The sequence below is a fragment of the Ranitomeya imitator genome, chromosome 1 (assembly GCF_032444005.1).
Source record: "Ranitomeya imitator isolate aRanImi1 chromosome 1, aRanImi1.pri, whole genome shotgun sequence".
NCBI lineage: Eukaryota > Metazoa > Chordata > Amphibia > Anura > Dendrobatidae > Ranitomeya > Ranitomeya imitator.
Genome location: NC_091282.1, coordinates 31949521 through 31963194, shown reverse-complemented (window position 1 = coordinate 31963194; position 13674 = coordinate 31949521). Strand labels below are relative to the sequence as shown.

At 44.8% G+C, this 13674-nt stretch overlaps 2 protein-coding genes across 2 annotated transcripts in view; both read left to right on the top strand.

The window, feature by feature from the left end:
- The window catches only part of WDR70 (WD repeat domain 70), a 344582-nt gene that overhangs the window by 60618 nt on the left and 270290 nt on the right, over nt 1-13674 (top strand). The gene's annotated exons all lie outside the window — the stretch shown is intronic.
- LOC138659801 (lamina-associated polypeptide 2, isoforms alpha/zeta-like) lies at nt 6524-8731 on the top strand. Its single transcript, XM_069745932.1, has 2 exons — nt 6524-7302; nt 7381-8731. The coding sequence occupies exons 1-2, from the start codon at nt 7276-7278 to the stop codon at nt 8713-8715; spliced, it is 1362 nt and encodes a 453-aa protein (XP_069602033.1). The 5' UTR covers nt 6524-7275; the 3' UTR covers nt 8716-8731.

Sequence of the window (13674 nt, the reverse complement as noted above, 5' to 3'; positions counted from 1 at the left end):
TTGCCTGGGCAGAAGACGTTGTCTTATCTATAACAGCAGTGCATCTAGAAGGGTCACAGAACATACTAGCCGACTATCTAAGCAGAAAGAAAGTTTCTCCAACCGAATGGGAACTAAGTCAAGAAATGTTCCAAATTCTTTGCCACCGTTGGGGAACGCCCAGGATAGATTTATTCGCCACAAGGAAAAATTCAAAGGTTCCCAGATTTTATTCCCTCAACCCTCTAGACATGCCGGAAGCAGTCGACGCCTTAAGTCAAGCATGGAGCGAACCTCTGTCTTACGCATTTCCACCAATAGCACTTATTCCAATAGTGCTCAGGAAGATTCAGGAAGACCAGGCAACAGTGCTGACAATTGTACCATTCTGGCCAAAGAGAAGTTGGTTCCCATTGTTGGGGGCCATGGCAACGGGAGACCCTATCATGCTCCCGTTATGGAAGGATATAATTCATCAAGGGCCTGTTTTACACCAAAACCCGGAGAGACTGCATCTATCAGCATGGATCCTGAGAGGGACATCTTGAAATCCAGAGGTCTTTCAGATGAAGTAATTACAACCATCCAGGCTAGTAGGAAGCCTGTCACCTCAGCCATCTACCACAAAATCTGGAAAAAATTTTGTATGGGAAGTGGCGGGTCAGCTGTGATTCCGGGGGTCTTGGATGTTCCTAGAGTCTTAAAATTCTTACAGGCAGGCTTTGACTTGGGGCTCAGGCCAGGTACAATTAAAGTCCAGATCTCGGCCCTTAGTACTTTTCTGGATTATCCATTAGCTTCCCATCCCTGGATAATCAGATTTGTGAGGGCTATCCAAAGATTACGGCCTACCTTGAGACAGCTAGCTCCCACATGGGACTTAAATTTAGTCCTTAGGGCTCTATGTAAAGATCCCTATTCTCTAGAGGAGGACATGCCTATTTCAGTTCGTACCTGGAAGACGGCCTTCCTAGTAGCGATTACAACAGCTAAACGCGTAGGGGAAATTCAGGCTCTATCAATTAAGGATCCATATCTTCAAGTCAGAGAGGATCATATAATCCTAAAATTAGACCCAGCTTTTATCCCAAAAATAGCTTCAGCAAAAAATCGAGATCAGGAAATAATTTTACCTTCCTTTTGTGAGAACCCTTCTAATGAAAAAGAACAGGCTTTACACTCCCTGGATGTTAGGCAGGCAGTATTAAACTATCTAGAGGCCACTAGCTCCTGGAGGAAGGATTCTAATCTTTTTATCCTATTTGGAGGTAAGAATAAAGGTAAAAAAGCTTCCAAGGCGTCTATAGCTAGATGGATTACTACTATAATTTCAAAAGCCTACGCATCAGAAGGGATAGCGTGCCCAACAGGGATTAAAGCTCACTCTACTAGGGCTGTTTCAGCATCATGGGCTGAGCGAGCAGGAGCGTCACTAGATCAGATTTGCAAGGCAGCAACTTGGGCCAGAGTAAACACGTTCTGTAAGCACTATAAGCTAGACGTAGTAGCAGCTCAGCAGACGTCTTATGGGAGGAAAGTTCTCCAAGCAGTTGTCCCACCCTAAACGTAGTTTTCTTTGGTATTCTCCAATGTGCTGTCAGGGGGACGTCCTGGAAAATGGGTATTATTACCTACCGATAATTCGGTTTCCAGGAGTCCATCCTGACAGCACCGTTATTTCCCCCCCTATGAATGCCAGTTCATATGCTGTAATATGTTTGGTCTAATAAAGTTTCAAAAGTATATCTATCCATGGTGTGGTACTTGTCAAAACACTGAGGAAAAGGGGGTGGAGTGGGACCTTTTAACCTCTCGTGTTGTGTTTCCTGTCCCTGCAAGGAGGAGGAGGACGTCCTCCAATGTGCTGTCAGGATGGACTCCTGGAAACCGAATTATCGGTAGGTAATAATACCCATTATCTTAGTTATCCCTCCACTCCACGATGTGATGAAAAAAAACCACACACAAGGCTATTGACCTCTTAGTTTACAGCAGGGGCTTATTCTAGGTATCCCACTGCTTTCAATATACCACAAACTGCAGGGATTTATGTATATCCCGCTTACAGTTCCACTTAACACTTGCAGCTCTCTGGCGCCCCCTTACTTTCAGGTCAGATTAGGTACTGCACCCTGGGTAATTAGTCGCCAGAAAGGCTGCCTGCTCTGTACTGGCTATTGGGCACGCTGCAGCGACGCGATAACTACTCCCACACAGGCAGGAACAATAATTAACCCCGCAGTCGCTTCAGCGTCGCTCAACAGTCTGCACACTTTCGCTGCCACCAGCTTCGATTAAACGGGCCCGAAGCTAACCCAACACAACAGTAACAGTAGCGTATTTCCCTTCAGAAGACAGGGTAAGTTTAGAGCATGGATGAACGAACTAATATATAATAGTATATTCCATTGAAATTAATTAGGCAGTGCTTTACCAAAAATATTTTTATAAAGAAGTTACAAATGAGACAATTGCAAATATGTACAAGGGTAATTATGAAATAAACAGGGATTAAATGAGAAAAAAGTATCACTCACATGTTAAACGCATTGCAGGCAATCAGGCTAGGGCAGTTTCCATATATCCCAGTCCATGGGATGCTGCTGGCTTCAGGAGAGGACAAGAAGTCAGGAAGAAATCTAGCAGAAAGTGACTCCTCAGAGCCTGCCAGACAATTAAAACATTAAGGCTGTGACATCACAGAAAGGCTGGCTTATCCAGACCCTCCTCTCTCTACATTCTGCCTAAACTTTAAACTATTCTCTCTGATTTCTATAACTTCACTACAAAACATGTCAGAGTCAGACCAAACTCATCATTCATCTCAGATTAACGTGGGCATTCTAATGAGATCAAATATGTCCTATCTGGGATACATATTTCCAGAGAAATCCCTACTTCTTTACCAGATGGAGTTAGAAGCTCGTGTTTCGCGGGTTGTGTAGATACACCGAGTGAGAATAAAAATATATATTTTCGTATTTCTAGCTTAAATCGTTTGCCTAATATCTAACAAAAACTAAACAAAGAATCTTTCCTGAATCTTGGAGCCACTTTTCCAGTTTGAACTAGAGAATGTGGGAGGGGTGAGGGACTTTCCTCTGAGCCTGGAATTTACGACCCCAGAGCAATAAAACCTCTCTTCCCCCATACTCTCAGAGAAGGAAAGCCAGGAATTTGCAGCTACAAACTGTTGCTCCAAGAAGGGGGGCTTAGCCCACACAGGCTAGAGAACTACATATGATATTTCATACCATATCGTGACAGTACAGTACAGTATAGAGCTGTTATGTGGGCTGTATAGTGGTGTTAGTACAGTACAGTATAGAGCTGTTATGTGGGCTGTATAGTGGAGTTAGTACAGTATAGAGCTGTTATGTGGGCTGTATAGTGGTGTTAGTGGAGTACAGTATAGGGCTGTTATGTGGGCTGTATAGTGGTGTTAGTACAGTATAGTGCTGTTATGTGGGCTGTATAGTGGTGTTAGTACAGTGCAGTATAGAGCTGTTATGTGGGCTGTATAGTGGTGTTAGTACAGTACAGTATAGCGCTGTTATGTGGGCTGTATAGTGGTGTTAGTACAGTACAGTATAGAGCTGTTATGTAGGCTGTATAGTGGAGTTAGTACAGTACAGTATAGAGCTGTTATGTAGGCTGTATAGTGGTGTTAGTACAGTACAGTATAGAGCTGTTATGTGGGCTGTATAGTGGTGTTAGTACAGTATAGAGCTGTTATGTGGGCTGTATAGCGGTGTTAGTACAGTACAGTATAGTGCTGTTATGTGGGCTGTATAGTGGTGTTAGTACAGTACAATATAGAGCTGTTATGTGGACTGTATAGTGGTGTTAGTACAGTACAGTATAGTGCTGTTATGTGGGCTGTATAGTGGTGTTAGTACAGTACAGTATAGAGCTGTTATGTGGGCTGTATAGTGGTGTTAGTACAGTACAGTATAGAGCTGTTATGTGGGCTGTATAGTGGTGTTAGTACAGTACAGTATAGAGCTGTTATGTGGGCTGTATAGTGGTGTTAGTACAGTACAGTATAGAGCTGTTATGTGGGCTGTATAGTGGTGTTAGTACAGTACAGTATAGTGCTGTTATGTGGGCTGTATAGTGGTGTTATTACAGTACAGTATAGAGCTGTTATGTGGGCTGTATAGCGGTGTTAGTACATTACAGTATAGAGCTGTTATGTGGGCTGTATAGTGGTGTTAGTACAGTACAGTATAGTGCTGTTATGTGGGCTGTATAGTGGTGTTAGTACAGTACAGTATAGAGCTGTTATATGGGCTGTATAGTGGTGTTAGTACAGTACAGTATACTGCTGTTATGTGGGCTGTATAGCGGTGTTAGTACAGTATAGAGCTGTTATGTGGGCTGTATAGCGGTGTTAGTACAGTATAGAGCTGTTATGTAGGCTGTATAGTGGTGTTAGTACAGTACAGTATAGTGCTGTTATGTGGGCTGTGTAGTGGTGTTAGTACAGTACAGTATAGAGCTGTTATGTGGGCTGTATAGTGGTGTTAGTACATTACAGTATAGCGCTGCTATGTGGGCTGTATAGTGGTGTTAGTACAGTACAGTATAGAGCTGTTATGTGGGCTGTATAGTGGTTAGTACAGTATAGAGCTGTTATGTAGGCTGTATAGTGGTGTTAGTACAGTACAGTATGGAGCTGTTATGTAGGCTGTATAGTGGTGTTAGTACAGTACAGTATAGAGCTGTTATGTGGGCTGTATAGTGGTGTTAGTACAGTACAGTATAGAGCTGTTATGTGGGCTGTATAGTGGTGTTAGTACAGTATAGAGCTGTTATGTGGGCTGTATAGTGGTGTTAGTACAGTATAGAGCTGTTATGTGGGCTGTATAGTGGTGTTAGTACAGTACAGTATAGTGCTGTTATGTGGGCTTTATAGTGGTGTTAGTACTGTACAGTATAGTGCTGTTATGTGGGCTGTATAGTGGTTAGTACAGTACAGTATAGAGCTGTTATGTGGGCTGTATAGCGGTGTTAGTACAGTACAGTATAGAGCTGTTATGTGGGCTGTATAGCGGTGTTAGTACAGTACAGTATAGTGCTGTTATGTGGGCTGTATAGTGGTGTTAGTATAGTACAGTATAGAGCTGTTATGTGGGCTGTATAGTGGTGTTAGTACAGTACAGTATAGAGCTGTTATGTGGGCTGTATAGTGGTGTTAGTACAGTACAGTATAGAGCTGTTATGTGGGCTGTATAGTGGTGTTAGTACAGTACAGTATAGTGCTGTTATGTGGGCTGTATAGTGGTGTTAGTACAGTACAGTATAGCGCTGTTATGTGGGCTGTATAGTGGTGTTAGTACAGTACAGTATAGTGCTGTTATGTGGGCTGTATAGTGGTGTTAGTACAGTACAGTATAGAGCTGTTATGTGGGCTGTATAGTGGTGTTAGTACAGTACAGTATAGAGCTGTTATGTGGGCTGTATAGTGGTGTTAGTACAGTACAGTATAGAGCTGTTATGTGGGCTGTATAGTGGAGTTAGTACAGTATAGAGCTGTTATGTGGGCTGTATAGTGGTGTTAGTGGAGTACAGTATAGGGCTGTTATGTGGGCTGTATAGTGGTGTTAGTACAGTACAGTATAGTGCTGTTATGTGGGCTGTATAGTGGTGTTAGTACAGTACAGTATAGAGCTGTTATGTGGGCTGTATAGTGGTGTTAGTACAGTACAGTATAGTGCTGTTATGTAGGCTGTATAGTGGTTAGTACAGTATAGAGCTGTTATGTGGGCTGTATAGTGGTGTTAGTACAGTACAGTATAGTGCTGTTATGTAGGCTGTATAGTGGTTAGTACAGTATAGAGCTGTTATGTGGGCTGTATAGTGTTAGTACAGTACAGTATAGTGCTGTTATGTGGGCTGTATAGTGGTGTTAGTACAGTACAGTATAGCGCTGTTATGTGGGCTGTTTAGTGGTGTTAGTACAGTACAGTATAGAGCTGTTATGTGGGCTGTATAGTGGTGTTAGTACAGTACAGTATAGAGCTGTTATGTGGGCTGTATAGTGGTGTTAGTACAGTATAGTATAGAGCTGTTATGTGGGCTGTATAGTGGTGTTAGTGCAGTACAATATAGAGCTGTTATGTGGGCTGTATAGTGGTGTTAGTACAGTACAGTATAGTGCTAGAGAACTACTTATGATATTTCATACCATATCGTGACAGTACAGTACAGTATAGAGCTGTTATGTGGGCTGTATAGTGGTGTTAGTACAGTACAGTATAGAGCTGTTATGTGGGCTGTATAGTGGTGTTAGTACAGTACAGTATAGAGCTGTTATGTGGGCTGTATAGTGGAGTTTGTACAGTATAGAGCTGTTATGTGGGCTGTATAGTGGTGTTAGTGGAGTACAGTATAGGGCTGTTATTGTCACGATTCCCCTGACCGCTGTCACCAATGGGTCAGGATTCACACCGTGACCGTCACCCCTACGTCACGGATTGAGGTGACTTCAGGCCAACAGACGGCTATCACATGTGCAGGGGGCTTTTCCAGGACGTCCCCCTGACAGCACATTGGAGGACGTCCTCCTCCTCCTTGCAGGGACAGGAAACACAACACGAGAGGTTAAAAGGTCCCACTCCACCCCCTTTTCCTCAGTGTTTTTCCTGTCCCTGCATGGAGGGACACACGAGAGAAGGAGCGCTATACTAGCGTGAAGACTCACCAGTCCGGAGGCTCGGGGGATCGTGCGGCTAACGCCAATATCCTTCCCCCGCTCCACTAAGCCCCAGGCAGAAACTTCCCGGTGGGGAGTCCCTCTGCCATAAAGACCAGTAGAGCGGATGAGCTCCTGGGTCGAACCGCTTCCTCCCGGTGGGGGGCTCTCGGTTCGGGCGCCAGGAGAAGAGGCGCCGCTAGAGGATCCAGCAGCGTGCGTTCCACTGTGTGGAACGCGGAAGTAGGACTAATAAGACAGGCGCGATACTTCCGGTGTCAGGCGCAGGTAAGGTGACGTCACATCCGGGGTCGGGGCCATCTCGGCGTGCGTTCCACCTGGTGGAACGCGGAAATGAGCAGACTTAAGAGCGCAAAGAGGGGCTCTCGCAGATGTTTCCAGTGCTTCCTCTAGTGGTAAGAAGCGCTAGAGGGCATCCCTGGAGAAATTGGCTACAGGACACAGTAAGGTCCGTACGACCAGATTGCTGCAGACATGCCGGAGTCTAAGGGTGAGTGCAGCAGTCGCTGCTATATCCCTTTTTTACATCTGTTACCATAAGGATCTCTTACTTATAGTGGCATTTCTCCACAGAAGATATGGAGAACAGGAATGAGGAAATGGGGGTAAGTGCGCAATGCGCAGAGTACTCAAATATACGCCTGCACATACTGAGCCATTCTTGTCCTTATTATTACATTTAGGATAAAGAGGCCAGTCAAGCTCCCCTCCCTCAGTCTAAAAAGTCTGGCAAGGTATTGACTAAATCTAAGAGGTGCTCTCTTTGTAACACAAAACTGTCAGAAACATACAAGAAGGATCTGTGCAGCTCTTGTATTAAGAAAATTGTCAGAGAAGAACAACCATCAATGTTGTCCGAAATGAGGAATATAATCCGGGAGGAGGTCCAGAATTCCTTAGCTTCAATGTCACAACGGGAAGTGTACAGTCCGGGCCCGGCTCGTAAAAGACCAAGGAAAGATCCAGAACAGGAGGTTCAGGATGGTTCGTCGGAGGCGGAATCAGAATATAGAGGTTCTGATCAAGAAGAAGGAGAACTGCCAGTAGAAGAACAAGAAGGGAAAAGGTACTACTTTCCAGTCGAAGAAACAGAAGAACTGGTCCAGGCGGTCAGACGTACTATGCAGGTGAAAGAAGACCCCCAGCCGAGGTCTAGACAAGATCAGATGTTCGGAGGGCTCACATATCAGGAACGGACGGTGTTCCCGGTGAGTGAACACATACGTAAGATGATCTCACAAGAATGGAAAGATGCGGAGCGAAGATTGGTGATGTCCAGAGAGTTTAAAAACCGTCTTCCGTTTGATTCAGAAGAGATCAAGACATGGGAAGAGATTCCGAAGGTAGATGTCCCTTTAGCCAAGGTGGCAAAGAAAACATCCATACCTTTCGAAGATTCATCTAGTCTTAAGGATGCAATGGATCGCAAGGCGGATATCCTTTTACGTCGAGCCTGGGAGACTTCAGCAGCTTTAATAAAAACTAACATCGCAGCTACTTCTGTAGCGAGATCCATGTTCCTGTGGATGGAACAGCTGGAAGAACATTTAATTAATAAGACTTCACGGGCGGATATAATTGCTTCTCTGCCTATCATTAAGTCAGCCACGGCCTTTATGGCAGATACATCAGCTGAATCTGTGAGATTTGCGGCTAGAAATAGCTCCTTGTCCAATGCAACACGAAGGGCTATTTGGCTTAGATCTTGGTCGGGGGATAATGCATCCAAAAATAAATTATGCGCCATTCCATTTTCAGGTTCCAGAATATTTGGTCAGGCTTTAGATGACATCCTAGAGTCAGCAGCTGATAGTAAAAGAGGGTTTCCCGAGGATAAACCCAAGAAGTTTCAGCCCTTTCGGAGGAGGCCTCTCCCCCCTCCCCCTCCCCCCCGCAGATTTCCAGAGTATAGAGAACAATGGAGATCAGGTAGAGGATCCTTTAGGAGTTCCTACGCTCAGAATAGAAGGGGTAGGAATTCCTTGTTCGGTTCTGGCTATAGACCAAGGAAACAATGACGCCATAGGAATAGGCGGGAGATTAAAGGTACTGTCACACTAGACGATATCGCTAGCGATCCGTGACGTTGCAGCGTCCTCGCTAGCGATATCGTCCAGTGTGACAGGCAGCAGCGATCAGGCCCCTGCTGGGAGATCGCTGGTCGGGGAAGAAAGTCCAGAACTTTATTTCGTCGCTGGACTCCCCGTAGACATCGCTGAATCGGCGTGTGTGACACCGATTCAGCGATGTCTTTGCTGGTAACCAGGGTAAACATCGGGTAACTAAGCGCAGGGCCGCGCTTAGTAACCCGATGTTTACCCTGGTTACCAGCGTAAAAAAACAAACAGTACATACTTACATTCAGCTGTCTGTCCCTTGCCGTCTGGTTCCTGCAATGACTGCTGGCCGTAAAGTGAAAGCAGAGCACAGCCACAGCGGTGAGTCACCGCTGTGTGACTCACCGCTGTGCTGTGCTTTCACTTTCACTTTACGGCCAGCAGTCAGTGCAGGAACCAGACGGCAAGGGACAGACAGCTGAATGTAAGTATGTACTGTTTGTTTTTTTACGCTGGTAACCAGGGTAAACATCGGGTTACTAAGCGCGGCCCTGTGCTTAGTTACCCGATGTTTACCCTGGTTACCGGGGACCTCGGGATCGTTGGTCGCTGGAGAGCTGTCTGTGTGACAGCTCTCCAGCGACCAAACAGCGACGCTGCAGCGATCCGGATCGTTGTCGGTATCGCTGCAGCGTCGCTTAGTGTGACGGTACCTTTAGTTTCTTCCTCAAACAATGGAGTCAGATCTCAGACAACGATTATGTCCTCAAGATAATCTCAGAAGGTTACAGAATAGAGTTAATATCCCGCGTACCTCAGAGGTGTATCTTACCAACAATGTTAGCCAAAGATTCCCCTATGTTTCTAGACCTACAAAAACTGTTCGACTCCGGGGTTATAGTTCGGGTTCCTACTCCAGAAATAGGTGCAGGTCACTATTCCTCTCTTTTTTCTATTCCAAAACCGTCAGGGGAATCCCGTACAATAATAAATTTAAAACCTCTGAACGTTTTCGTCAAATACAAACGGTTCAGAATGGAGTCGATCAGGTCCATCATTCATCTTATAAACAAAGATTCGGTAATGTGCACTCTCGATCTGAAGAGTGCGTATTATCAGGTCCCGATACATCTCTCTTCTCAGGAGCTTCTGAGATTCTCGGTAAGTCTCTCGGACATGACCTGCCACTTCCAATTTCAATGCCTCCCTTTCGGTCTAGCATCCGCCCCAAGAATTTTCACCAAATTGGTAGCAGAGGTGGTGGCTTTCTTAAGAAACCAAGGAATAACAATAATTTCATACTTGGACGATTTTCTGGTTGTGGCACGTTCAAGGGCCATTCTGCTACAACACAGAGATCGGGTCATAGCAGTATTAGAGGAAATAGGATGGGTGGTCAACAGAAAAAAGTCACATTTAAAGCCAGAATCCCAGAAGATATTTCTAGGAGTACTCTTGGATTCTACAACCAGGCAGTCCTTCTTACCAAGGGACAAACGAACCTCATTAAAAAAGATGATCTTAGAATTCCAAAGAAGTCCAGTGACGATAAGAGCAGCTATGAAAGTCTTGGGGAAGATGACAGCATGCATTCCGTGTGTCAGATGGGCTCAGGCTCACTCAAGGCCTTTACAAGAACAGATACTCATGGTATGGGATCGACGTCGTTCCACATTAGACAAGAGGCTAGAGCTATCAATGAAGACAAGAAGATCACTACGATGGTGGATCCAGGACTACAATCTAAAAAAGGGCATCCCTTGGATATCAACCCCTTGTGTGATAATCACCACAGATGCAAGTCAGTGGGGATGGGGAGCGCACCTGGAAGGAAAATTCTTTCAGGACAAGTGGCCCGAGGAGATCAGTCAGATGTCGTCAAATTACAGAGAATTATACGCAGTCTGGGAAGCTCTCAGAAGAAACCGTTCATGCCTAAAGGACAAACATGTAAAAATCCTATCCGACAATGTAACAGCGGTATCCTTTTTGAGGCATCAAGGAGGTTCCAAACACAAAGCGCTTCAAGGTCTAGCGCAGAGAATATTTGCCTGGGCAGAAGACGTTGTCTTATCTATAACAGCAGTGCATCTAGAAGGGTCACAGAACATACTAGCCGACTATCTAAGCAGAAAGAAAGTTTCTCCAACCGAATGGGAACTAAGTCAAGAAATGTTCCAAATTCTTTGCCACCGTTGGGGAACGCCCAGGATAGATTTATTCGCCACAAGGAAAAATTCAAAGGTTCCCAGATTTTATTCCCTCAACCCTCTAGACATGCCGGAAGCAGTCGACGCCTTAAGTCAAGCATGGAGCGAACCTCTGTCTTACGCATTTCCACCAATAGCACTTATTCCAATAGTGCTCAGGAAGATTCAGGAAGACCAGGCAACAGTGCTGACAATTGTACCATTCTGGCCAAAGAGAAGTTGGTTCCCATTGTTGGGGGCCATGGCAACGGGAGACCCTATCATGCTCCCGTTATGGAAGGATATAATTCATCAAGGGCCTGTTTTACACCAAAACCCGGAGAGACTGCATCTATCAGCATGGATCCTGAGAGGGACATCTTGAAATCCAGAGGTCTTTCAGATGAAGTAATTACAACCATCCAGGCTAGTAGGAAGCCTGTCACCTCAGCCATCTACCACAAAATCTGGAAAAAATTTTGTATGGGAAGTGGCGGGTCAGCTGTGATTCCGGGGGTCTTGGATGTTCCTAGAGTCTTAAAATTCTTACAGGCAGGCTTTGACTTGGGGCTCAGGCCAGGTACAATTAAAGTCCAGATCTCGGCCCTTAGTACTTTTCTGGATTATCCATTAGCTTCCCATCCCTGGATAATCAGATTTGTGAGGGCTATCCAAAGATTACGGCCTACCTTGAGACAGCTAGCTCCCACATGGGACTTAAATTTAGTCCTTAGGGCTCTATGTAAAGATCCCTATTCTCTAGAGGAGGACATGCCTATTTCAGTTCGTACCTGGAAGACGGCCTTCCTAGTAGCGATTACAACAGCTAAACGCGTAGGGGAAATTCAGGCTCTATCAATTAAGGATCCATATCTTCAAGTCAGAGAGGATCATATAATCCTAAAATTAGACCCAGCTTTTATCCCAAAAATAGCTTCAGCAAAAAATCGAGATCAGGAAATAATTTTACCTTCCTTTTGTGAGAACCCTTCTAATGAAAAAGAACAGGCTTTACACTCCCTGGATGTTAGGCAGGCAGTATTAAACTATCTAGAGGCCACTAGCTCCTGGAGGAAGGATTCTAATCTTTTTATCCTATTTGGAGGTAAGAATAAAGGTAAAAAAGCTTCCAAGGCGTCTATAGCTAGATGGATTACTACTATAATTTCAAAAGCCTACGCATCAGAAGGGATAGCGTGCCCAACAGGGATTAAAGCTCACTCTACTAGGGCTGTTTCAGCATCATGGGCTGAGCGAGCAGGAGCGTCACTAGATCAGATTTGCAAGGCAGCAACTTGGGCCAGAGTAAACACGTTCTGTAAGCACTATAAGCTAGACGTAGTAGCAGCTCAGCAGACGTCTTATGGGAGGAAAGTTCTCCAAGCAGTTGTCCCACCCTAAACGTAGTTTTCTTTGGTATTCTCCAATGTGCTGTCAGGGGGACGTCCTGGAAAATGGGTATTATTACCTACCGATAATTCGGTTTCCAGGAGTCCATCCTGACAGCACCGTTATTTCCCCCCCTATGAATGCCAGTTCATATGCTGTAATATGTTTGGTCTAATAAAGTTTCAAAAGTATATCTATCCATGGTGTGGTACTTGTCAAAACACTGAGGAAAAGGGGGTGGAGTGGGACCTTTTAACCTCTCGTGTTGTGTTTCCTGTCCCTGCAAGGAGGAGGAGGACGTCCTCCAATGTGCTGTCAGGATGGACTCCTGGAAACCGAATTATCGGTAGGTAATAATACCCATTATCTTAGTTATCCCTCCACTCCACGATGTGATGAAAAAAAACCACACACAAGGCTATTGACCTCTTAGTTTACAGCAGGGGCTTATTCTAGGTATCCCACTGCTTTCAATATACCACAAACTGCAGGGATTTATGTATATCCCGCTTACAGTTCCACTTAACACTTGCAGCTCTCTGGCGCCCCCTTACTTTCAGGTCAGATTAGGTACTGCACCCTGGGTAATTAGTCGCCAGAAAGGCTGCCTGCTCTGTACTGGCTATTGGGCACGCTGCAGCGACGCGATAACTACTCCCACACAGGCAGGAACAATAATTAACCCCGCAGTCGCTTCAGCGTCGCTCAACAGTCTGCACACTTTCGCTGCCACCAGCTTCGATTAAACGGGCCCGAAGCTAACCCAACACAACAGTAACAGTAGCGTATTTCCCTTCAGAAGACAGGGTAAGTTTAGAGCATGGATGAACGAACTAATATATAATAGTATATTCCATTGAAATTAATTAGGCAGTGCTTTACCAAAAATATTTTTATAAAGAAGTTACAAATGAGACAATTGCAAATATGTACAAGGGTAATTATGAAATAAACAGGGATTAAATGAGAAAAAAGTATCACTCACATGTTAAACGCATTGCAGGCAATCAGGCTAGGGCAGTTTCCATATATCCCAGTCCATGGGATGCTGCTGGCTTCAGGAGAGGACAAGAAGTCAGGAAGAAATCTAGCAGAAAGTGACTCCTCAGAGCCTGCCAGACAATTAAAACATTAAGGCTGTGACATCACAGAAAGGCTGGCTTATCCAGACCCTCCTCTCTCTACATTCTGCCTAAACTTTAAACTATTCTCTCTGATTTCTATAACTTCACTACAAAACATGTCAGAGTCAGACCAAACTCATCATTCATCTCAGATTAACGTGGGCATTCTAATGAGATCAAATATGTCCTATCTGGGATACATATTTCCAGAGAAATCC

Bases quoted from the DNA above. Each gene is read 5' to 3' on its own strand.
- LOC138659801 (XM_069745932.1), top strand. From the start codon at position 7,276: ATGGAGAACAGGAATGAGGAAATGGGG. The intron at 7,303-7,380 runs GTAAGTGCGCAA...TATTACATTTAG, and splicing joins ACAGGAATGAGGAAATGGGG to GATAAAGAGGCCAGTCAAGC.